We start from the raw sequence: 22,498 nt of genomic DNA, 5'->3' as shown, positions 1-22,498 counted from the left end.
GGATTAAAATTATTCAAAAATTTGTACCAAATACCCAAGGAATAATTTCAAAATGTAGTATGATTTTACAATCAACCTTCTAAGAAATAATATTGTAATTCGAAATAACATTTCATTCAATTGGATATAACTTCCCTTAAAAGTCAGAGTTTTTGGATTAGAAACTGTGCATAGAGATATTAATTAAGTCTAAGAATTGTAATATGTTCAAATTGTCCCACTTAAAGTCACTATTGATCAGCTATGTATCTCTCATAGTACACAAAATAGAGCGACTAGGGGATATATGTGTAGCCTTTAGACAAACCTCATTCGAAATTAATAGTAGTTTCTGTTAGCATTGTATGCTCAGTAAAAGATTCAGTGGAGTCCGTTTAACTTTGATGATACTTGCTACATTTTCATATTGACAAAGGAATTGTTAGTATTCAACAAAGTTTCGAACTGCCTCTCTCAGTATCTTCTTCATAATGATCAATTGTAGAGGAAAAATTTCATAAGAAACATAGTCGAAAATTACAAATGCATGACAAAAAATATACGATATTAAAAATTTAAAATTTATTAAAAACTAACTAAATATTAATTAATTTAATTTTCTAAATCTTTCTTTAAAGTACCCATAAAAGCGTGTTTTTCAGCTGGAGTTTGGAATCTACCTTTACCAAATCTTGAAGCAGTATCAATCCATTTCAAATTAACTTGTTCTAAAGCTCTTCTTGAAGTATCAACATATAATGATTTTCTTAAAGTAACAACTCTTTTTTTAGTACCTGGAATAGAACCTTTTAATAAAACAAAATCATTGTTTACATTACCATATCTAACAAATCCACCCATTGGATTAATAGATTTTTCAGTTCTATCAAATTCAGTAGCACCATTTGATGAATCACCACCTTTACCAACTCTATAAACTTTATGATTAATTGAAGTTCTATGATGATAACCATTTTGACCAGCTCTTGCAACTGTCCAATTAACATTAGCTGGATGCCAAGCACCAATACAAGCAACTTTTCTTAAACCTCTATGAGTTTTTCTTGGTAATTTTTTAGTACCCCATCTATGAGTAACACCTTCAAAACCATGACCTTTTGTAACAGCAACAACATCAATCATTTCATTTTGTTCAAATACTGAATCAACTGAAACTTCTTTTTCAAAATGTTCTTTTGCCCAATCAACTTTATCAGAAATTGAACCACCATTAATTTGAATTTCAGCTAAATGAGCTTTTTTTGAAGATAAAGGAGTTTTTTTAATTTGAGTATGAGCTAAAACTCTAACAACTGATGCATATTTTTTAATTCTTGCTAATTCAGTTTCAATTTGTTTTGAATCTTGTGCATATTTATTTGAATATTTAGTAAAAGCTTTCTTTTTAGATTTATACCAATTTTTATAAAATCTTCTTCTAATTTCTTCTGATAAATGTTCAGCCCATACAGTAGTTAATGATCTTAAACCTCTTGGAGTTTCAACATAACCAACAACACCAACAACAACTAATGGTGGAGTATCAACAACAGTAGCAGCTTCAACAACTTCTCTTTTATGCATTTTTGAACCTGGTCTATCTAAATCTCTAACAATAGTAGTCATACCAGCTTTATAACCTAAAAATGCAGTTAAAGCAACTGGTTTTGATTTAACATCTTTTGGGAATGATTTAACTCTACCTCTTTGTTTGGCAGCTCTTTTTCTTGGTAAGAAACCTAATGAACCATGTCTTGGTGCTTCGTATTTTCTGTGAGACATCTTTAATGTATTAATGAATTTTGATTAGGAAGATGTAATAAATGTGATTGTAAAAAAATTTTTAATTTGAGAAAATTAAAACTAAATAAATTTTTCAAATTTTTCAGTCAAGTACACTACCATTTGATTAGCATAGAAAATATAATTATATGCAGGTTTATAAGGTTACCCGGATAACCAAATACTTACACTATTTATAACTACTATAACTTAAGAGCTAAGCACGTAATTTATGTATAATATGTGTATTGAACGTTAAATGGCTAATAAACAAGATAAAGAACTAAACAAAACGAGAAAGCAGAGTAAGTCGATCAAAGACCAATGGAAAAAACATCAATAAATAACTTTTTTAGTAAAATTTTAATCTCTAATTTGAATCATTTTTTTCAAAGCTAATCTAGCATCACCAGAATCTTCAGAATTTAAACTTGAATCAGAACATGATCCATTCCCTTGAGGTTGTGAGTTATCACCACCACTACCCAAAACTAATTTTTGTTGTTGTGATGAAGGTTCTATGAAAATGTCTTGTGATGAAATTTCTGCGTGTGATTCATTAATTTGTAAATTACTTTGTTGAGAATCTACTGTTTCTTCTATTTCTTGTAATGGTTGAAACAGTGGTTGAGATTGCGATGACGATTCAGAAGTGAATATCTCTTGGTTTAATGTGAATGGATTCATTCCTTTTTTAAATTGTGGTGAATTTAAATTCATTACTGAATACATTAATGAATTAAATTGAGGAGTTAAATTAAACATTGGAGTTAAACCAGTTGATAAATAAGATATATTTTGATGTTGAGATTGTTGTGGAGTCGTTGGATAATTAGTAGAAAGATAATTTTCATTTATTGATGATAATATAGTTGATTCCAATTTTGGTTGTGATATTATATTTGTAATGTCAGAATTATGTCTTCTTAAAATATTTGGTCTTTTATCTTCTAATTGATAATCTGATGTTGAACGGTTTAATTGTGGTTGTTTTGGAGTTGTAGTTGTTGTAAGTTGAGCTTTTGCTGGTTGTGGGGTTTGCTCTGATTCTTTTGGTTCTTCTTTAACTTCTTTGGTGGTGGTGGTGGTGGCGGTGGTTGTAGTTGTTGGTTGAAAAATATCTGATGATAAAACTGCTTTACCCAGATCATCTATTGTTAATTTTAATGAAAAACTGTTTGATCTTGAAATTTGTGGTTTCGATTCTTCTGTATTCTCCTTCTTTTCAGCAACTTGTTTATTATTATAGCTATTTAATGAAACAGGTGGTAATAAGTTCTTATTTTCATCACTTATTGATTTACCTCTCTTTATTGGAGATTCAATTTCACCATTGTTTTGGTTATGGTTCTTTTTAATACTTTCAATATCTATAGTATTTTGATTAATACTTATATCACCACCATTTTGATGAGGTGTAAAATAACTTGATTTATTAATAGCAGAACTTGAAGGAGGAGTATTATAAAAACCTTGATTATTATGATTTTGATTATGGTGTTGAGTAATTAACGAAATATTATCAAAAGTCTTTTTTGAAAATTGATAGGAATTACCATTTGAATCTAAAGAATTTGGTGGGAAATTTTGTGAAGTTGAAGATAATGGAGTAGCTAAAATTGTAGAAGGGTGAGAAAAAGATTTTGATTTTTTAATTAAAATAGGTGAAGTATTTGATATTGTTGAAGATGATGAATTTTTTCTTTTCCTTTTCGCTATTGATGAAGATTTATTTGTTGGACTTACTCTCATTAATGGTGTAAAAATATTTGGAGCACCTTGTTTTGCAGCTTGATTTGAATTTGATTCAGCTGGAGAACTATTTAATGGTGATGTATTTATATTTATATTTACCTGGGTTGTGATCCTTTCAGTAAATGAATTCAATTTTGGTGGTCTACCTCTTTTCTTCTTTGGTGTTGAAGTTATTGTACTAGTTGAGACTGATTTTTTATGGGATTGTTGTTGTTGTTTCAATAATAATTTTCTTTGTTTTAATTCTTCTTCTTCTTGTTCTTGTTTTTGTTTTGCTATTTGTTGTTGTACCATTTGTATTTGTTGTAATTGATTTTGTTGTGCATAAAATTGATTTGCTGAATAAGTTTTTGTTGAATTAGGTAAATCTTGATGATGATTTTGTTGTATATAATTTTGTTGTTGAGGTAATGAAAGATGATGATTATGTTGTTGATAATGATGGATAGGTATATTGTTATCTATCTGGGTATGTGAATGAGAATGTACTTGATTTAAATTATTAAATTCAGTATTTTGAATAAAAGGTTGAGTTGTACTATAATGATTTGACATGATTTTTTTTATTTTTTTAAAATTTAAATTTTTTTTTGAAACAATCAATCAATTATTTAATTAGATGTTTCTTTTTTTATATATGGGGAAAGTAAAAAGTAATTGGGGTGTGAAATGCAATGAAAATTCTCTAATAATTAAAATTGATTCATGCAACAGATTATGAATGATTGAATGTGAATCTATAATTGGAATGGGAATTAAGACGTGTTTATTTATTAAATGAACGTAGTAGCTATTTGCTGAATATATAATAAATCTTTAATTCTTAAAGTTGTATCAATTGAGGTATTAATTGAAGGTAACTAAGTAAAACCTTGTAATATTAGAGTGGAATAATTAAAGTTGAATGATTCAGCTCTTTAAAAAAATAATAAAAATTCAATAAAAAAGAAAGAATTGCTGATAATTTTATATAAAAATTGTGTTATATTTATTTTCTTATAAATTTATTGTATATTGTTGAAAATATAAAAAGTAAAAGAAGTACTGCATACAAAAGTAAATAAAATAAAATAAATTTTAATTACTATTCCTAATTTAGATTTATTATTTACTTTACTGATTTATATATTATGAATCTTTAATTTTTTTTTGATTGAAACTTGTATCAAAATTGTATCAGTTTGTTATAACTTGATTAAGGTCAAATAATGTGGAGTTTAAGACTCAACAAATTCACTTTGAAACCAACTTGGTTAAAACCTCAATTTCAAGGAGATGAAATGGTATTAAAATTGATTAAAAAAAAATTCATATCACAAAATGATAAAAATTAATCGAAAATTTTTTTACTAATTCTTACATTGTTTTTTTTCTTATTATCTCTACTATAATTATAAAATGAATGAAATTTGTTAATACTCCTATTGTCTTTGATATTGTTCTATCAATTAAATCCAGCCAACCTTCAATGGAAATAACGAGTAATTGACAGTACAGAAACTACGTAATTTATGTAATTGGAATTCCTTCAATTCGACTTTTCCACTTTCTCAGTCTCTTAGTTACACAATATTTTAAAAATACACAATTTGTTGTGTCTATATTTAGGACAATCACCTTTTGTTTTTCTCAAACACTACGCTGGTTACTTCTCGGGTTAATTACTATTAATCAAATCAGTCCATAGTTTTGTAAAAGCACCTCAATTGGTTTCAAACCATTGAAGTAATGGAATAATATTCATATCAATAATTATCCGTTTAGTTATGGTAAAACTAAAATAACTTTTAGTCCCCCTCTCTAACCCCCCCTATATAATTCCAAATTTTCAAAAACCTTATCTCTATATTTAAAATGGTGGTTGCAAAATTAGTAGAGAAAAAAAAATAAATTATGTCAGATGAAGTAAATTGATGCCGTAGAAAAAATCAAACTGAACGGCAAGAAAGATTTGATATCGTTGAAAAACGGTTTTATAGTAAGATGGATTTAAAAAATGGGATTAGTCCGACATGAACTATATAATTTATCTCTTTCCACATGGAAAACTTTCTCGAGAAACGTTCACTTAATTAATATGAATAATTAATTAATTAAAAAAGCGAATACACAAAATTAATGATATCCGTAAAAATTTAGAAGAAATAAAAAGAAAAGTAGCAAACTATTTAATTCCACAAATTAGAGATATCATCAATAAAGTTTAATTATAATTACATCACCCAAGAACTTCGAAACTAAGTTTAGATCTTTGTTTCCATTTGGTGGAAATTAATTGGAAATTAAACTTTTGAATTTGACACAAAATTGTAATGGAGTAAAAAATAAATTTAAGAAAAAAAAAAAATCATCGATGAACAAAGTGAAACAATAGGTGGGAAAATACCATTTAACGAACTTGATATGAGGCGACTACCTCAACGCCTAATGGCTCGTCTAGACTTTCTTACGTTATTATGTACTTAGAGCAATCTTCAAAAAGACCGAAACACTTTTTTCATAAATAATTTTACGATTTTTCGAAAATTAAAATTTAAATTAAAATTCTCGTAAATTTAAGAAAAAAAAACACGCGTTAATGCAAGTAATTTAAGCACTTTCCTAAAAGAGTTAAATTAATTACATTAACTAAATATTATAATAAATGTCAAAAGTATAGATCTTTACAGTTGACGATTTCATTTTTTTTTTTTCTTATCGATTAGTTCTTTAAAGTTTTGTGGGATTTATTCTTGTGGTTTATCTTCTCATTAATGACTACTTCCGTTGGTGATCTTTGTTTATTCTTGAGGCTAAATTTTTTACTTGCTGTTTAGTACTTTTTTGGTTAGACAGTTGATATTGTTCATATGTGGTTACAATAACTCAAGAGAAATAAACGGAAGACTAAAATATTTCGTAATTATGATATATGCAGTTTATTCATTAATTTTAGCTTTTAATCTTTTAATTTATTTATCCATGATTTAATTAAATGTAATTTCTTAACACTAATTAAATTTTCATCATCTAAATCATCATCACCACCATCTTCTTCATTTACAGTAGAATTTAATAATCCAGTATTAAAATTTTCCAATTCTTCTGATGCATTTATGTTAGTTGTTATTATTTCGGTATTGGGGGTAAGTTTATGTTGTTTTGGTTGATAGGACATTATGTAGGTATACCACATGTTTATTGATGAAAACCAATCTTCTGGTTTGTTTGGTCTTTCTGTGAGGTAGAATAGTTTTGATAATAGATTAGTTTGTTGTTGTTGTTGTTGTGGTATTTGTAAAGCTTGTAATTGTTCTTGTGATTGTTCTTCTCTTATGGTTGTGTCATCAGTCATCATATCATTATCATTAGTTGTTGTAGTTGTATTATTTTTTGGTGTTATGTCAAAATTATCAAGTAATTTAACACTGTAGTAAATTTCTTCTGCATCTGTTGGGAATAAAAAAGTTTTTGAGTCAATACCTTCAGATTCATAATTTATAGACTTTTGAACGAAATCAATTTTGAAATTTGTTAGTTTACCTTGACCAATTAATTTAAGTAATAAAAATTCGAAATCATATTCATTAATTTGTAAAGAATGTACTAAATCTTTAAATGTTATTGCTTTATTTTTGGACTCAACTAGTATTTTTAATAATAATTTTACTCTTAATTTTTCAAATATAATATCAATAGATTTTTTAAATATTTCATCAGCAAAAAATTCATCACCACTAACTTCATACTCCTTCAAATTATTCAAAAATTCATTTAATTCCAATCCTCTATAGTTTTTAATCAATTTTTTTAAATTATTAAATTCATTGAATTGTGAATAAGTTTGAGTTTCTTGAGATTGAAAATTATCTAAATTATCATTATCTCCTAATAAACTTATTAACAAAACATATTTCAAAATCTTGTTTTTAATTAATGATCCAGCTTCATCGTAATTTTTAAAACTATTGTAGAACAAATTTTTCGATGATTCAAAATTTTCCCTATAGAATTGAACTTTACCCCCACATTCATTTATTATACCTAGAATTTTTGGGTGAGTTACTGCTGTTGAATTGTTTAGACTTAATTTGTATAATTTATTTAATCTTATTAAATCTTTGGAATTTGTTTTGAACAAAAACTCTATTTCACTTGCTATTATTTCTAAATTGAATAGTTTTTTAATTGGTTCTGATATATATGGTAATTTTTGATGAATTTCTTCGATAAGAATTGCAAATTTATCGAATTGGTTAGTTTCAAGGTAAAAATTAAGTAAGTTTGAATTTAATTTTAACCATAGTTTATCATTTTGGAGACCTGATTGATTATTTAAAATTTCCGAGAATCTAATAATGAAATCTTGTTTTGATTCACTAGTTTGTTTAGTAGTGTTGTTATTATTTGAATTGTTCAAATATCTCCCAATCATTCTTGATAATGATTCTTCAATGTACGATTTATTTAGTTTTGATAAATACGGTATTATGTGTTGTAAATTACTCAAAACTTTTTCATATTCCCCTTCATTATAATATATTTTGATCAATTGCTTATATGATTTAAATATCCATTCATTTGAATCTTCTTGTGACTCGTCTTTCTTAATGGAATCTATAACTTTTTGTAATTCTTTAATCGATTGTTGTATATCATCATCTTTTAAACTTTTAGCTGTATAATATCTATTTTCCTATTCATGGAGTTAGTATAAAATTCGAGTAAAAATTGACTATCTATAACACATACCAATCCTTGATCTTCATCTTCTTCAATATTATCATTTCCTTGATCTGATCCATCATTTCCATCTTCATCCTCAAACTCAAATTCATATGAGTCTTCTGAAAACAATTCTTCATCGGACATTTATACTGTTCAAAAGAATAGATGAATTAATTGGCAATTTTGAAAGTGTTGTAAAAATAGTAATCAATAAACCTAATTTAATTTTTATTTTTTTCGATTGTGTTTCAAATTTATTTACTAATTTTTATGGCAATTGCAACCTAATTTTTGATAAGAAGAATGAGCTGAATTGTACTATCTGAAAGACCAAAGAGACCAACTGTTAACTTTTTAAAACCCAAAAGTAAAGTCAAATATCTAGCACTAAGCTGAGAAATTTGACTTTTCAGAAAAGAGACGATGAAAATCTAATTTAACTGGTTTTTGCGCCAAAAAATCAAACAACGAACATGTTTATAGGTTGATATATCTACAATCTAATGCCTAGTCGTGTTATATAACTGTTACATATGCTTTATTGTCTTTTTCGGGCATTTCACTGCTACACTTACAGATATTCACAAGTTTGGTTAACTTAACTCAACATCGTACTGCTTTCACACCATTCTTGCCACAATCAACCTCAAGATTTTAATCAAAAAAAGTCAATTTTTAAAGCTTCTTAAAAACCCCCAAAATTTTATCTTTAGAAATATTCCTTTGTAGTGTAATGGCTATCACGGTTCGCTTTCACCGAGCAGATCGGGGTTCGATTCCCCGCAAGGGAGGAAATGTTTCCTTCAAAACAAATTTTTGATTGTCCTTTGTAGTGTAATGGCTATCACGGTTCGCTCTCATTAGATTAGAATCTTTTGATCAGCACCGAGCAGATCCGGGTTCGATTCCCGGCAAGGGAGTTACTATGTCATTATTTGTTTTTTTTTTTCTAGATTTTTGTTTCAGGTCAAAAATAGAGCATGGAACCACATTTTTTACTTCTTATGTTAAAGTAATTTAGAAAGTTTTTCTTCTGAAATTAGTATTCAGCAAGACTCTCTAGTCATTCGCAGTACTATTCCTACTAATCAATTATGTCACCAAAGCTTTCCTTAAGAGAATTAACTAATTTGAACGTTTCTATTTTCAGAACATCTCCATTTAACAAATTTCCATCTTTAATAATCGCTGTAATTTAATGCATCTATTTTACCATAGCTGCGAAACTCCTCTAAGCCCCCCCCCATTTTCGTTGATGCTTTTTTTAGATAAATTGTACCATCAAGTGTAATGTAAGGGTCAAACCATCACAAAACACCAATTTGAATTACAGTCACAAACTGAATCCAAACTACTAAATAATTATAATAATATTATTAATGAACAGAAATCAAATATACAATTATAATACTTCTCACCCGAAATTAAAATAATCAATAAGAGGTAAGGAGAAGGATATATTATAAAAAATTAAAAGTTTAACCTAAAAACTTGCATAAAGTTGCATTATTTATAAATCCAGAAAACCCCATAGAACTCTTACAAAAAAAATTACCCTTTTATCCTCTTTATCTCTAATTTTGGATACATGAGTTTAAAGAAAAAAACTTATCACATACTAACTGTAATGTAGTTTAATTTAAAGTTTCTATTTACGAGGTTTATAATATTTGAAGAAGTTAATTTATGATTATGAATACTAAACTTTTACGAGGCTTTTGCAAAAGTAAAATTATGAATGTAATTATTTAATGAAAGTTAACCGTTGTATATATATTATTTAATGACACTAATTATTTAAATGTAACTATGCCAGCACAGTTTGTTCTAATGTAATGACCTACCCTTCCCTTAAGAATTGAATAATGAATGTCCCTTCTGGTTGATGTTACATCACCCTCTTTGTTGTAGTTTTTTTTTCTTGTATTTTGATTTCTTTTTCAGTTCACAAATTTTTTAATCAGATCTCGAAACCAGTACCAAATTATTTGAATTTTTGAATTAATATAAGCAAAATGAATGAAGAAATAGCTAGAAGAATCAACAAAAATAAATTAGTTAATTCATAAACTCTTCTAATAATGTAATGATAAAAACTTTCAAATTTTAAATCATCAATTTTATTATTTCTTGATTCAAAAATTTCAATTTCAGGAGTAAAAGATTTTATATGATAAATTTTCCGATCATTTAATTCAACATCACCAATTAAATAAGGTTTTAACATTTCAACTGCAAAATCACTATGACCAACATCTTCAAATGCTTCAGTTGCATCTGATCCTCCACAATCATATAAAACTTCTATACCTCCTATATGATATTTTGTAAATTCTGTTAAATCATATACTTTATTATATAGTATCATCCATAAATCATTTGGTTGATCATGTTTCTTGATTTCTTTTAGGGATATTTCTCGCCTTGATGATCTTGACATTATTGTGTATATGTATTGATGGAGATTATTAGGTATTAATTGATATTATCATATATCTTGAAAAAGCCCTTGGCTGGTATATGTAGTGTAAATGAACAACAAATAATATGAAGTAAGGAAAATGCAAAAAAAAAAAAGTAGTAGATAATGTTATGATATATCTTATGAATAAATGAGTTGAATCAAACAAATAAATATCTATGTATCTATTATCTATTATATGTATATATATGAATGAATTTATATGTAAATGTATAGTTATAATGTCAAAAGAAAGATTAGATTTAAAAGTAATGGTTAATTCCTTTCTCTAATATTTTTTATTTTAATTTAATTGGGAGTGGGTAGTGTAAATTGATTAATTGTATTTAATTAAGTAGTAATAGTAAATTATATGCAGACTAAATGTTGATTTTTATTTTTATTTTATTTCAATATTGGAAAAACGTAATTCCAACCAAGACTTGAATAAAGATTCAAAAGTAGAACTGTCGACAAATATAGATTTTGATAATCTACTTAAGTCATCATCATCAACCATTAGTAAAACGGGATCATCACATATTAAAAAAGTACAAAAATGTCCCACAGATCATCAGCATTACCTTCATCAAAAAAGACACACCTGGAAAGACATAAACAAATATTAAAACAATTATTAAAAGAAGAACCAAATAAATCATGTGCAGATTGTAAATTAAATAAAAATCCAAGATGGGCATCATGGAGTTTGGGTTGTTTTATATGTATTAGATGTTCAGGTATTCATAGATCAATGGGTACTCATATATCAAAAGTTAAATCAGTTGATTTAGATGCATGGACTGATGATCAAATTGATAATATGATAAAATGGGGAAATGCTAAAAGTAACAGTTATTGGGAATATAAATTACCTGATGATTATATACCTGATCAATCTAAAATTGAAAATTTTATTAGAACAAAATATGATTTAAAAAAATGGTGTTCTTCTCACACGATACCTAATCCAAGTGATTTAAAAATTAAAAATTCATCAACTTCGTCGACAAAAAATACTACAACTACTACCAATGAAGTGAAACAAACCCCACCACCACCACCACCATCATCAACTACAAAATCAGCGAATTTATTGGATGACGAATTTGGTTTATTCACTTCGCATTCCTCAAAACCAACCTCAAAAAAGTCTCCATTACCTTCAACACCATCCCAACGTATCCCAACCCCAAACAGATCAACTCCACAACCTCAGCCACCCCCACAAATTCAATCAGCTCAATCCACAGGTGGATCAATTAGCTCAAATAATAATAGACCAGATTTAAAAAAATCAATACTTTCATTATATGCATCCCCATCATCATCAAGTAGTTTACTTCAACAACAACAACAACCACCTCAAAATCAACAATTAAATTCATTATCTGATTCATTACAAGGTTTAAATTTTCAAAATTCAAATTCTACTTCAAATTTATATAATTCAAAACCTTTATATAATCAAAATTTACAACAACAATATTCAAATTCTACTGGATCATTAGGTGGTAATAATGGATCAACTCAAAAGAATTGGAATAATGAATGGAATAATGATTCTTCTACTTCTTCTTTAAATACTAAATCTTCAGTTAATGTCACTTTAGATGATGATTTATTTAAAAATGTTTGGAATTAAATTATAGAGTTGACAACTACTTGATTGTTTATGAAATGAAATAAATTCATCCAATTCATATATTTCTTTAAAAATTATTAATACATTTTGCATTATATTAAATTTTATACATTATCTAATTATAATCTATTACCTCTTTAGTTTAATGACCACCAGTAGTTGGTAATCCAACCATAACTTTAAAAGTATCATAAATCAACCATTGGAATCCAGTTAAAGTACCAATCATAAAAATTCTAACAGGTAATCCATTCCATAAACCAGGAAAACCAATTTTTGAATAAATTCTACTTATAGCTTGACCAGTCAGTTCACCAGGTTTTTTATCTGAATTTATTTTTGATACCATAACATCAGCTGGATGTGAAACAATTGCACATAATATACCTGCTAAATAACCACCAGCAAATGAAACTTCAGTTTGTTGTAATGTTGAAAAACTTGATTTTGGTTTACCTAAAAATTTATAAATTCTATCTACTATATTTTCAAAACTTGCAAATTTAACCATAGTATATGGAATTTGTCTACACCATAATGGTACTATTCCTTTATATAATCCAGCTACCCCTTCACTTGCAACAATTTTTTTCCAACCATCAATTATGGAATTAGCATATGGTGGTATAGTTGTTTGAGTTTTAACTTTTATTGTTTCAAATGGACATAATGCAATATCAGCTAAGAATTCAGCACTTGCAGAAGCAGCTAAGAATACACCTGTTTTATAATCTTTTGCATATTTTGGACCAACTAAATCACTATATTTTTTTTTGAAATATTCATAAAAACCATATTTACCAGCTCCTTGTAATGAATAACCAATAAAAGTAGCACCAAACCCAGTGAAAAGGGAATCTCCCAGTGTTTTCATAATAGTTTTCCATCCTTGAATATTTGATTTATATAAATGACCATCAACTTGTCTTCTACATTTAACTAAATCCAATGGTGTAATTGCTGAATGAGTTGGACCACATGCAATCATACCACCTAAAGTACAAGCAGCATAATAAGCTGGTGTAAATTCTCTAATCTTGGAATGGTCTGGTGTTGGTGGTTTTGAAGAAGATCCGACTGATCCACCAGTTGCTGATTTTCTAATTTGATCTTCAATTGGTTGAGTTAATGCATCTGATATACTTCCAGCCATTATGAAATTGAATTTGAATTAATAGATATTAATTTATTTTTGGAAATTTTTTAAGCTAATTTTTTAAAAATTGGAAGAAACAAGACCAATTGAGAAATTTCAGTTTATATTTAAATGGAAGTTTTGATAAGGTTATAAATTGATTGCTAAAAAATTATTAAGGAGTTTTTTTAGAGACCGAAACTAAAACAAATTTAATAAATACCGCATAAATATTTATTTTATTCCAGTATACCCAGAATTTAGTTGACCAGATTTTAAAAATGGTCGAAGTACTTACGACTAACCATTGATTGCGGTTTGTAAAATTTCAAAACCCAAACTTGAAACGTTTTTCAATTATTAAAGTGACAATTTTTATAACTTTAATCGGATTAATTATTTTATATTTTTTATTCTTAAATATTTGTTTCGGAAGTAAAAAAGAAATTCTTTTTCTCTCTTTATTTAAAGTATTAAAAAATTACACAAAAGTATAATAAATAAAATAAATAAATAATATTTCAATCTCGTAAAATTGTGTTATGACATATTTTAAAAAATTAAATACTAATTATATAAAGGAAGAAAGTAGATAATATATTTAAGATCTAAAACTTATAATAAAAACTTAAAACTGAATCAATTTTATTTACAAGACTATGTAAAATTTAAACACTTCTTGCAAAATCTCTTTCTTTAATCATCTTCAAATTCCAATCAACATTTGAAATACTTAATTTGTCGCCATTTTCAGATCTTCCTTCCCATTCACCATCCAATAAACCAATTTCTTGAATAATCTCACCATTAGAAGTTTCACATTCAAATTGATCATCTGGTATGAATTCTAATAATCTCATCCCATGAGTAGTAATTTTGAGCACATCATTATATTCATCATTGATTATACCACCACTACCCATATCAGTTAAAATAGCATATCTTTCTCTTTTACAATCTTTACATTTAATTAAAAAATTAACCACACGTCTAAACCCTGTAACTTCATATTCATTTTGTTTATTAATTACTATCGGATTTGTATGATTTAATTTACATCCGTTACATTGGAATATGAATTTATAATCGTGTGGATAATCTTCTGTGTCAACTGGAGTGACTTTCACTATGTTGTGTAGTGAAGCTTTTGCTTGTAGTAAATATGTTAACATTGTTTAATTTTGGATTTGATTTGAAATAAAAAAAAAAAACGAGAAAAGATTGGAATTAATGCTCATTTTATAAACTTTTGGCAACCTCAATTGGTATTGACCAAATTAAAGCTATTGAATCAATTTTGTTGATTGATTAAAGACTCATTTTGCAATTGTTGCAAAAAAAACTCCAAATTTGGATTTAAGTGCGATTTAAAATTTAAATCCGGTGACATGAAAAATTTGAAATTTGAGTCACAAATTATTTTACGATATTAAACAGGCTTTAAGAACTGGAGTTAAATTAAGTAGTCATTGATACTCTATGAGATACAAAACGTATACGAACAAATTAAGCATGAGATTAGTTAGAACGTTGAAGCAATTGATAAATACGTAATTACAAGAAGTGTTAATCAAAGTGAAAAAGTATAGAGAGGATCACTACTGACTACAAGTAATTGGTTTAACAGATACATTCTTTATTATCATTATATACTTAAAATTCTGTATAATTTAAATTTATTCGATTAACTTTTTATGACCTCGTTATACTCCATTTAACATCAATAATTGAAACTTCGTCATTAGTCTTTTCATCCACGTCATACCATTCATCATCTTCCAAATCTACTTCATTAAATTGGGTATTAGTTTCTTCTCCAACACATTGAAATTTTCCATCTGGTATAAATTTTATAAAATCAATACCTCTTGCATCAATCTCTAATAAACTAACAGGTTTTGTATCTTCTATTTTAAATGATTCATTAGTTCTTGTAATAGTAGCAGAATGTTCATTTTTACATTCTTTACACCTAAATACAAATGATGCTTCACCTCTTGATCCTGAAATTTCATGTTTTTCAAATCTATTTATTTGTATATCTTTATCATGAATTGTTCGACATTTTGTACATTCTATTTGGAAAGTATATTCATATGGTGATTCAGGTGTATCCAATGGTTGTAGATCTGTTACATTTGATAATTCACCTTGTACTTTTAATAAAAATTTGACCATCTTTTATGGTTGTTGAAAATGATTGTACTGAATAAATTGGTTCGCTTTAATTATACATTATTAATTTAATTCTACTATCTTTTTAAGTACAAAAGAAAAAAAGAAAAAAGAAAAAATAATCTTTATTTAATTAATAGAATTTTAAGAGTTAAATTGATTTGGTCCATTAATCAATAATTTTTATATAAACCAATTGTTTTTTATATTTGTTTACTTCAATTCATTATCTAATTTTAATTTTGAAATTCAATAAATTTATAGATTCTTTTTGTTTTTACTTATTCATTTAATCTTTTCAAAAAACAACCACATGTTGTCATTTATCATATCAGCAAATTATAGCAACAGACATAGATAAAAGATAATACCGGATATCGGATTCCTTATACCACATTAACTATTCAAATAAACCTTGACCAAGTACACAAGTACTCAATTATTCAACAATAAATTCACCATAGCATAATAGAAACTTATAAATAATAGCATAAATACAAAATAAATGAGTGAGAATACTCGAATAACTAATCATGATCAAAACATATCACCACAAACATATTCAAATTCAAATCATGGATTTTCTGATATGATACAAGGAGAAGACCTTGAATTTAGAAGAGATAATGATGATGATTCATTTCCTATAACACATAAGATAGAAGCATTAGGTCATATAACTCCTCCAAGTATATTATCAAGATGTTCAACTAATCAACTAATAACAATGGCAGGTGCGGCATCTGGTTTTTTAGCGGGTGTAGTTGTTTGTCCATTAGATGTTATCAAAACGAAATTACAAGCACAAGGAAGTCAAGGTAAAAGATTAAATTTTAGACAAACTTTGGAAACAATACTACGAGATGAAGGAATTAAAGGATTATATCGAGGTTTAGTTCCTATTACAATTGGTTATTTACCAACTTGGACGATATATTTTACGGTTTATGAAAGAGCTAAAAGATTTTATCCAGATTATCTACTACATCATTGGGATATAAATAGTCCTTCATTAAATCATTTTTGTGCAGCAATAACTGCAGGTATGGCATCTTCAATAGCAGTTAATCCTATATGGGTTGTTAAAACAAGATTAATGGTTCAATCAAGTAAAAAATCATCAAATCCAGATGAAATACGGTATAAAGGAACTATAGATGCTTTTAAAAAAATGTATAAAGATGAAGGTATTAAAGTATTTTATAGTGGATTAATACCTTCATTATTTGGATTATTACATGTTGGTATCCATTTTCCAGCTTATGAGTACCTAAAATCTTTATTACATTGTAAAACAATAGATCAACAACATGAAGTATCCGGTTTATTATGGAGATTAATAGCAGCTTCATCAATATCAAAAATGATTGCAAGTACAATCACATATCCTCATGAAATATTAAGAACAAGAATGCAAATAAGGCAGCATAAACAAAAACATTTAGGTGGTGAATGTAATAAACCATCTTTAATTCACACTATAAAACAAATTTTTCATAAAGAAGGTATAAAAGGTTTTTATGCTGGTTATTTTACTAACTTGTTAAGAACTGTACCTGCAAGTGCTGTAACATTAGTTAGTTTTGAATATTTCAAAACTTATTTATTAGACATTAGTGGTAAAACTCGAAAATTAAATAATTAAAGAAGTAATAGATGCTACTGTAATCTTCTTCTACTTAGTAAGCTGTAGATTTTTTTCATAACTAAATTTAGTAATAAATAATTATTATTATTCTATGCAGGTTTTTGAAGAAATCAAAAAGCCGACCAATTTGAAATAAGTTTTACGACCAACAATTGAAGAACCACAATTAAAATACACATTCCACCACAAATGAAACTACTATATATAACGTTTTTCATAACAAGTCTATCTAAAGTATTTGCTGATGATCCACCACAAAATCAAAATGAGATCTCAACTGTCAAATCTGATGTGCTGGAGATCACATTACCTGAACCATTATCATCAGAAGAATTTAATAAAATAACGAGTGAAAAACTAACATTGATAGAGTTTTATTCACCATATTGTCATCATTGTAAGACGTTCTTCCCAACTTGGGAAGAAACATACAAATTACTTAAATCAAAATATTCACTGCTTCAAATAAATATGAATCAAATTAATTGTGTAACAAATGGAGATATATGTGAACAAGAAAAAATAGAATTTTACCCAAATATGGTACTTTATTCTCCAATATTAGATTCTAATAACAAACCTACTGGAAAATCAAAAGCTGTTGATACATTCCCTAGAACACTAACAAAAAATGTCGATAACATTATTGGTTATTTACAAGAATCAGTAGCTGAATATGATCCAAGTAGTGCATTACCAAGTGTATCTAAACAAATGAATGTTGATGAAATGTTAAAAGCTATAGGTGGGGAAATTACGAAACCTATATTTGTATCATTTTGGCAAGCTAATCAAGAACAATGGGATAGTGTTGAAAATGGTGGTAAATTAAAATTTTCAGATAATTGTATTGATTGTATGAGAACTAAAAATGTTTGGGATAAATTAGGAAATAAAATTGTATCAATTTCAGATACTGGTCATTTAATGTGTAAAGATTTCCCCATGATTTGTGAAAAATTACAATTAAGTCAATTTAAAGATGGTAAAGCAACACCACCTGCATTTATTATGTTTATGCCCAAAACAGTGGGGGCAATAAGGTTTGATTATGAAGGTGAAATAGATGTTGAAAAAATGAAAAAATGGGTTAATAAACTTTATGTAAATGCTGCTTTTGAAGTTGTTTCAGCTAGAGGAGTTACTGAAATTATGGAATATGTTAAAAGTTTACCTCACGAAGCAATTCCTCAAACTTATCCATTGACTAATAAAGTAACCGTGTTGTTTTTCTTTGATGTCGATACCTTGACTCCAGAAGATGAAGCAATTTTACCATATATGTTAAAAACATTACAAGATTCTCCATTTAATATTCAATTGTACAAAGCTAAACATAAAAAGATTTTGGAGAATATTCAAACAATGGGAGAAAACTTGATTGATTATATAAATTTTGATGACAAGGAAAAATATGAATATGATAAAGCAATGCAAATTGCAACTACTATTACAACATTACCTTCAATTATAGTTTTCAAAGAGAATTCATTAATTCCAGAAATTTATCAATCTTTTGCAGTTGAACAAATGAGAATTTATGATAAGATTCAAAATTTTTTAAAAACTGCTCAATTTCCATTTAATGGTGAATTAACTCCAGAATTAATATCAACTTATTTTTTAACTAGACCTGAAGATATAAATGAAATGAAAGATTCAAAAGTAGTTATAATTTTCATTGACTTAAAGAATGAAGATCAAACTAATCAAGAACTTTATAAATTATCATTAATTAATCACGAATACAATTTTCTCAAGAAAAAACACTATTTCAACAAAATCCAAAGGGAAAGAGAAATTAAGAATGAACAAGTTGAAAAATTAAAAGCAGAAGATGCAGAAACAACTAAAATATTATCAATGATGAGAAAAGAAGTTCCACATTTATTTAATAATGATGATGTAATATTTACATTCATAGATAAGCAAAAACTGAAAAACTTTAAATATGTAAAAAATTGGAAAATTGATCCACAAAATTACGAAGTTGGTGATGCTCTTGTGGTATCAAGAGATAATAGATATTTATGGAACCAAGATTTAACAGGTACTAAATTGAAAAACGATCCAAAACAAATTAAATCGGTATTAATGTCATTATTACAAAAAGATGGTAAATTACCTATAGGTTTAGTAGGTAGTCCATATGGAGGATATTTGAACTTTATGAACTACATCCATGATTTTGGAATCTGGGGTTATTTATTCATTATTATTCTAGTAGGTGTAATATCAAATATCGGTATAAAATCATTGAAAAAGAGAAGGTATAGATCTCAAGGAATAATTGGAGTAAATAATGGTGCTTTCTTACCTAAAAAAGATTAATATTTTAAATTAATAGACTTATTTATGATATACCTAATAAATTTAATTTTCTAATTTCTGATTCTATTTCTTGTTTATAACTAAAATTCAAAGATCTTGAAGTGAAATTCTTACCAGGAACACCACTAACTTCAGTAAATGGGGGTACGATATATTTTGGTGGAATTATTGTATCTTTTTTTACAATACAACATTCGTATATTATTGAACCTGATTGTAAATGAACATTATCTTCGACTATTACTCTATTACCTATAATTTTCGACTCCGCTACACAGTTTGATCCAATTAAAACGAATGCTCCTATATGAATTGGAGTCTTGATTTCAGTATTTGGTTTAATAAATGTATATTTACCAATTTGAACTTGATTTTGATCTGTGTTGTTTATGGTAACGTTTGAGCATATTGTTATATTTGATGATAGTTTGATTGCTTTTATATCTGTTATACGAGATTCTTTTGAGATTTTGGTTCCCGATTGTAATTCTATACAATCTGTCATATCATTTTCTTGATCGTTGTTGATGAAAGATTATTATTATCAGATTTGAAAACTGAATGAAATATAATACGAGATCGTTACACAAAATTCGATCGATAAATAAGGTGTCATAAAAGTGCTAAATTTGAAACAGCTTACTTTCCCTTTTCAAGTATCTAAAATATTATTCAATTATTGACTTATAATTAGAGTAAATAATTGGTGAAGTATTTAAGCTTGAATCAAGTTTGATTGAAACTTTTAGTAATGTTAATTCGCCCTTCTTAAATTATTTTAAATATGTAAGCATGGTAGCACAATTAAAGGGTCAAATTAGAAGCGGAATAATTCAATTCTCACACAAAAATAACCTTCATTTTTGTGTAATTAAAGAATTTTATTCTTTGAAAGCTTTTGAAAATTAAAAAAACACGTTTCAAAATTAACCCAAGATTTGTCAACAACTTCCCCCGAAGTTTGACAAATTTGGAGTAGTATAACAGAACGCGTGCATGTTGGTCCAATGCTAGAGACAAAAATTCGTAACCCAGAATATCCATTCAAAATAAAACGCGTTAATTACTCCGTTAATAAATATCTCGTAAATAAATTTTAATTAAATAAAAAAAAAAAATGAATACAAAAAAAAATTATTATATTTGTTCAAAATTATTTGACAGAATTTACTTTTATTACTAAATTTTATTTCATTAATTATAAAGAGAATAATCAACAACTCATTCGTTATCAATCAACATGTCAGAAAAATTAATCAGACTTCAATGTGGTTATCAAAATTATGATTGGGGAAAAATTGGTTCATCATCAGCTGTTGCACAATTTGTTAAAAATTCAGATCCATCAATATCAATAGATGAATCAAAACCATATGCAGAATTATGGATGGGTACTCATCCATCAGTTCCATCAATAGCTATAGATAATGGTAAGACATTACGTGAACTAGTTGAATCTAATCCAACTGGTTTATTAGGTGAATCAATAATAAAAAAATTTGGATCATCAAAACAAATTCCTTTTTTATTTAAAGTATTATCTATTGAAAAAGTATTATCTATTCAAGCTCACCCTGATAAAAAATTAGGTGCTCAATTACATAAACAAGATCCAAAAAATTATCCAGATGATAATCATAAACCAGAAATGGCTATTGCGGTTACTGATTTTGAAGGATTTTGTGGATTTAAACCAGTTGATCAAATTGCTAAAACTTTAGAAACTATTCCGGTTTTAAAATCTATAATTGGTGAAGAGATTGCAAATGAATTTGTTAGTGGAATTAAATCAAATGCTACTGCTAATTCATCAGATGATGAATCAAATAAAAAATTAATTCAAAAAGTATTCTCAAAATTAATGAACACAGATGATTCTGTAATTTCTCAAAAGGCAAAAGAATTAGTTGAAGAAACTGAAAAAAATCCACAATTATTCAAAGATATAGATCCAAGATTACCGGAACTTATTCAAAGATTAAATAAACAATTTCCAAATGATATTGGATTATTAAGTGCATTAATTATAAATTACGTTGAATTGAAAAAGGGAGAAGGTATGTTCTTACAAGCTAACATTCCACACGCATATATTAGTGGTGATATTATTGAATGTATGGCAGCATCAGATAACGTTGTACGTGCAGGTTTTACTCCAAAATTTAAAGATGTTAAAAATTTAGTATCTATGCTTACATACGGTAGTGAACCAGTTGAAGATCAAAAAATGCAACCATCAAAATATACAAAATCTAAAGGTGATGCTAAAGTTTCAAACATTTTTAATCCTCCAATTGAAGAATTTTCAGTTATACAAACTGAATTTGATACAAAAGGTGGTTCCCAATTTTTCCAAGGTATAGATGGACCATCAATTATTATAGCTACTAATGGATCAGGTACTATTGAAATTGTAAATCACCCTGCATCAAAACAAAAAATTTCTAAAGGGTTTGTATTTTTTGTTGCTCCAAATACTGAAATTTCAATAATTGCTGATTCTGGTGATGAATTTATAACTTATAGAGCATTTGTTGAAGCATAGAAATTTTAAAGTAGATTTGATATAATACACTAGAATATTTTATTTATTAAAAACTGTCTCTTACTTGTAGAATGGTATTTATGAAAACTAGGTCAAAAGTATAGAAGCATCAATACACTTAATTAAGACCAATACTGCATATAGCTTATTGTTTGTTTTAACTCAAATATTCCAACTATTTCAAAATTCCATGATACCAATTTTTCTTTCTTTCTAACTTTCCTTTTTTCGCAAGAAAAGATTTCCAGTTTGCATTTTTTGTTTTTGATTCTGACATAGCTCCAATAATTTTAGGTGAAGATTTTTGGTTTCAATATAAAATTTTATGCCTGGGC

General features: G+C 27.1%; 12 protein-coding genes across 12 annotated transcripts; 4 read left to right on the top strand and 8 right to left on the bottom strand. All coding sequences in view use genetic code 12, as the record gives it.

Moving 5' to 3' along the window:
- Positions 1–591: 591 nt before the first annotated feature.
- On the bottom strand, positions 592–1,761 carry RPL3 (60S ribosomal protein uL3; the record flags this gene model as incomplete). Its single annotated transcript, XM_051763753.1, has 1 exon — positions 592–1,761. The coding sequence occupies one exon, from the start codon at positions 1,759–1,761 to the stop codon at positions 592–594; it is 1,170 nt and encodes a 389-aa protein (XP_051619252.1).
- A 363-nt stretch (positions 1,762–2,124) lies between these two features.
- On the bottom strand, positions 2,125–4,071 carry KGF54_003190 (uncharacterized protein; the record flags this gene model as incomplete). Its single annotated transcript, XM_051763752.1, has 1 exon — positions 2,125–4,071. One exon carries the CDS (start codon positions 4,069–4,071, stop codon positions 2,125–2,127), a length of 1,947 nt encoding a protein of 648 aa, XP_051619251.1.
- A 2,383-nt stretch (positions 4,072–6,454) lies between these two features.
- On the bottom strand, positions 6,455–8,367 carry KGF54_003189 (uncharacterized protein; the record flags this gene model as incomplete). The annotated part of the gene is made up of 2 exons (XM_051763750.1): positions 6,455–8,191; positions 8,248–8,367. 2 exons carry the CDS (start codon positions 8,365–8,367, stop codon positions 6,455–6,457), a joined length of 1,857 nt encoding a protein of 618 aa, XP_051619250.1.
- A 1,840-nt stretch (positions 8,368–10,207) lies between these two features.
- On the bottom strand, positions 10,208–10,663 carry KGF54_003188 (uncharacterized protein; the record flags this gene model as incomplete). The annotated part of the gene is made up of 1 exon (XM_051763749.1): positions 10,208–10,663. The coding sequence occupies one exon, from the start codon at positions 10,661–10,663 to the stop codon at positions 10,208–10,210; it is 456 nt and encodes a 151-aa protein (XP_051619249.1).
- Positions 10,664–11,243: 580 nt separating this feature from the next.
- Positions 11,244–12,329, top strand: AGE2 (Age2p; the record flags this gene model as incomplete). Its single annotated transcript, XM_051763748.1, has 1 exon — positions 11,244–12,329. The coding sequence occupies one exon, from the start codon at positions 11,244–11,246 to the stop codon at positions 12,327–12,329; it is 1,086 nt and encodes a 361-aa protein (XP_051619248.1).
- A 142-nt stretch (positions 12,330–12,471) lies between these two features.
- KGF54_003186 (Cu/Pi carrier) lies at positions 12,472–13,482 on the bottom strand (the record flags this gene model as incomplete). Its single annotated transcript, XM_051763747.1, has 1 exon — positions 12,472–13,482. The coding sequence occupies one exon, from the start codon at positions 13,480–13,482 to the stop codon at positions 12,472–12,474; it is 1,011 nt and encodes a 336-aa protein (XP_051619247.1).
- Positions 13,483–14,132: 650 nt separating this feature from the next.
- KGF54_003185 (CXXC motif containing zinc binding protein) lies at positions 14,133–14,636 on the bottom strand (the record flags this gene model as incomplete). Its single annotated transcript, XM_051763746.1, has 1 exon — positions 14,133–14,636. The coding sequence occupies one exon, from the start codon at positions 14,634–14,636 to the stop codon at positions 14,133–14,135; it is 504 nt and encodes a 167-aa protein (XP_051619246.1).
- Positions 14,637–15,156: 520 nt separating this feature from the next.
- On the bottom strand, positions 15,157–15,642 carry KGF54_003184 (uncharacterized protein; the record flags this gene model as incomplete). The annotated part of the gene is made up of 1 exon (XM_051763745.1): positions 15,157–15,642. The coding sequence occupies one exon, from the start codon at positions 15,640–15,642 to the stop codon at positions 15,157–15,159; it is 486 nt and encodes a 161-aa protein (XP_051619245.1).
- Positions 15,643–16,144: 502 nt separating this feature from the next.
- KGF54_003183 (NAD+ transporter) lies at positions 16,145–17,284 on the top strand (the record flags this gene model as incomplete). The annotated part of the gene is made up of 1 exon (XM_051763744.1): positions 16,145–17,284. One exon carries the CDS (start codon positions 16,145–16,147, stop codon positions 17,282–17,284), a length of 1,140 nt encoding a protein of 379 aa, XP_051619244.1.
- A 192-nt stretch (positions 17,285–17,476) lies between these two features.
- Positions 17,477–19,618, top strand: KGF54_003182 (protein disulfide isomerase; the record flags this gene model as incomplete). The annotated part of the gene is made up of 1 exon (XM_051763743.1): positions 17,477–19,618. One exon carries the CDS (start codon positions 17,477–17,479, stop codon positions 19,616–19,618), a length of 2,142 nt encoding a protein of 713 aa, XP_051619243.1.
- Positions 19,619–19,640: 22 nt separating this feature from the next.
- On the bottom strand, positions 19,641–20,123 carry KGF54_003181 (uncharacterized protein; the record flags this gene model as incomplete). The annotated part of the gene is made up of 1 exon (XM_051763742.1): positions 19,641–20,123. The coding sequence occupies one exon, from the start codon at positions 20,121–20,123 to the stop codon at positions 19,641–19,643; it is 483 nt and encodes a 160-aa protein (XP_051619242.1).
- A 735-nt stretch (positions 20,124–20,858) lies between these two features.
- PMI1 (mannose-6-phosphate isomerase) lies at positions 20,859–22,163 on the top strand (the record flags this gene model as incomplete). The annotated part of the gene is made up of 1 exon (XM_051763741.1): positions 20,859–22,163. The coding sequence occupies one exon, from the start codon at positions 20,859–20,861 to the stop codon at positions 22,161–22,163; it is 1,305 nt and encodes a 434-aa protein (XP_051619241.1).
- Between the last annotated feature and the right edge of the window lie 335 nt (positions 22,164–22,498).

This window comes from Candida jiufengensis (genome assembly GCF_024610255.1).
Source record: "Candida jiufengensis strain CBS 10846 chromosome Unknown scaffold2, whole genome shotgun sequence".
NCBI classification, from domain to species: Eukaryota; Fungi; Ascomycota; class Pichiomycetes; order Serinales; family Debaryomycetaceae; genus Lodderomyces; species Lodderomyces jiufengensis.
Note: the sequence above shows the minus strand (reverse complement) of the source record. Positions and strands in the feature narration are given on the sequence as shown.